Below are 823 nucleotides of genomic sequence, written 5' to 3' on the forward strand. Positions count from 1 at the left end.
ATCGGGGGCTCGGGGACGGGGGCCTCGGGATCTCGGTTCCCAGACAGTGCAGTGAGGCGGGGAGGTGTTTGGTGCGGCCTCGGTGTGGGGTCGTAGCCACTTTCTGTGCCCAACATTCCAGGGGTGGGACCTCAGGGGTCGGGGTTACTTGAGGTCCAGGAACCGAGGGGCTGCTGGCGCTGACAGCTGAGCCTCGTGACCAGTGTCCGTGGTGACCGGGAGCCACTGGAGGGGACTCCCCGGGAGGGGCAGGGAGGGGCGAGAGGGCGAGTTTCTGAGTGAGGGCCCAGGTGCAAACCGGGAAAGGCCGCTCAGGCTCCGTGTCCTCCCCAGCCACGCCCACCCACAACCTGCACTGGAAGTGTCTGAGGATGAAGGTGTTCGTCTGCTGCGCCTCCAGTGAGTATAAGCGGCTCCCAGCCGCCACCCCATCCTCAGCTCCCCTGCTTTGGGGCTCCCCTGGCTTCCTGGGGATGAGGGCGGAGGGCACAGGAGAGGGGGACTCGCTCCCCAGCTGTAGCAGGGGGAGGGGATCCCTGGCCCTGACTCTCCCCTCCTCTTTCCCCACCCACACCCTACCCCGCAGCATCGCATTCCGGGGAGAAGCCGGTCCCCACTCTCCCCCAGTTCACCATGGGCCCCAATGTGAAGATCAACGTGCTGGGTGAGTTCGCAGCGCCCTCTGGTGGCCACTGCTGGAACCGCAGTCCCCTCCCCGGTGCCTGCTCACCTCGCATGACTTCCCCCTGGGGACACCCATCCCTCCTACCACCGTGGGTGGTCACGTCCCCTGCTCCCCTCCTGCTGCTGCTGCCGCCGCCGC

At 67.3% G+C, this 823-nt stretch overlaps 1 protein-coding gene and 1 long non-coding RNA gene across 3 annotated transcripts in view; both read left to right on the forward strand.

The window, feature by feature from the left end:
• Positions 1 to 823, forward strand: part of LOC106726322 — a 9,730-nt gene that overhangs the window by 3,944 nt on the left and 4,963 nt on the right. The window lies entirely within an intron of this gene.
• The window catches only part of EFNA3 (ephrin-A3), a 5,506-nt gene that overhangs the window by 2,718 nt on the left and 1,965 nt on the right, over positions 1 to 823 (forward strand). The window contains exons 3-4 of one of the 2 annotated variants that reach the window (XM_014540805.1): positions 320 to 399; positions 587 to 664. In XM_014540805.1, the coding sequence (XP_014396291.1) occupies positions 320 to 399; positions 587 to 664 (158 nt within the window). The remainder of the gene's footprint in view (positions 1 to 319; positions 400 to 586; positions 665 to 823) is intronic. The other variant, XM_014540806.1, reaches the window with a different exon arrangement.

The sequence above is a fragment of the Myotis brandtii genome, unplaced genomic scaffold, assembly GCF_000412655.1.
Source record: "Myotis brandtii unplaced genomic scaffold, ASM41265v1 scaffold250, whole genome shotgun sequence".
Taxonomy (NCBI): Eukaryota; Metazoa; Chordata; class Mammalia; order Chiroptera; family Vespertilionidae; genus Myotis; species Myotis brandtii.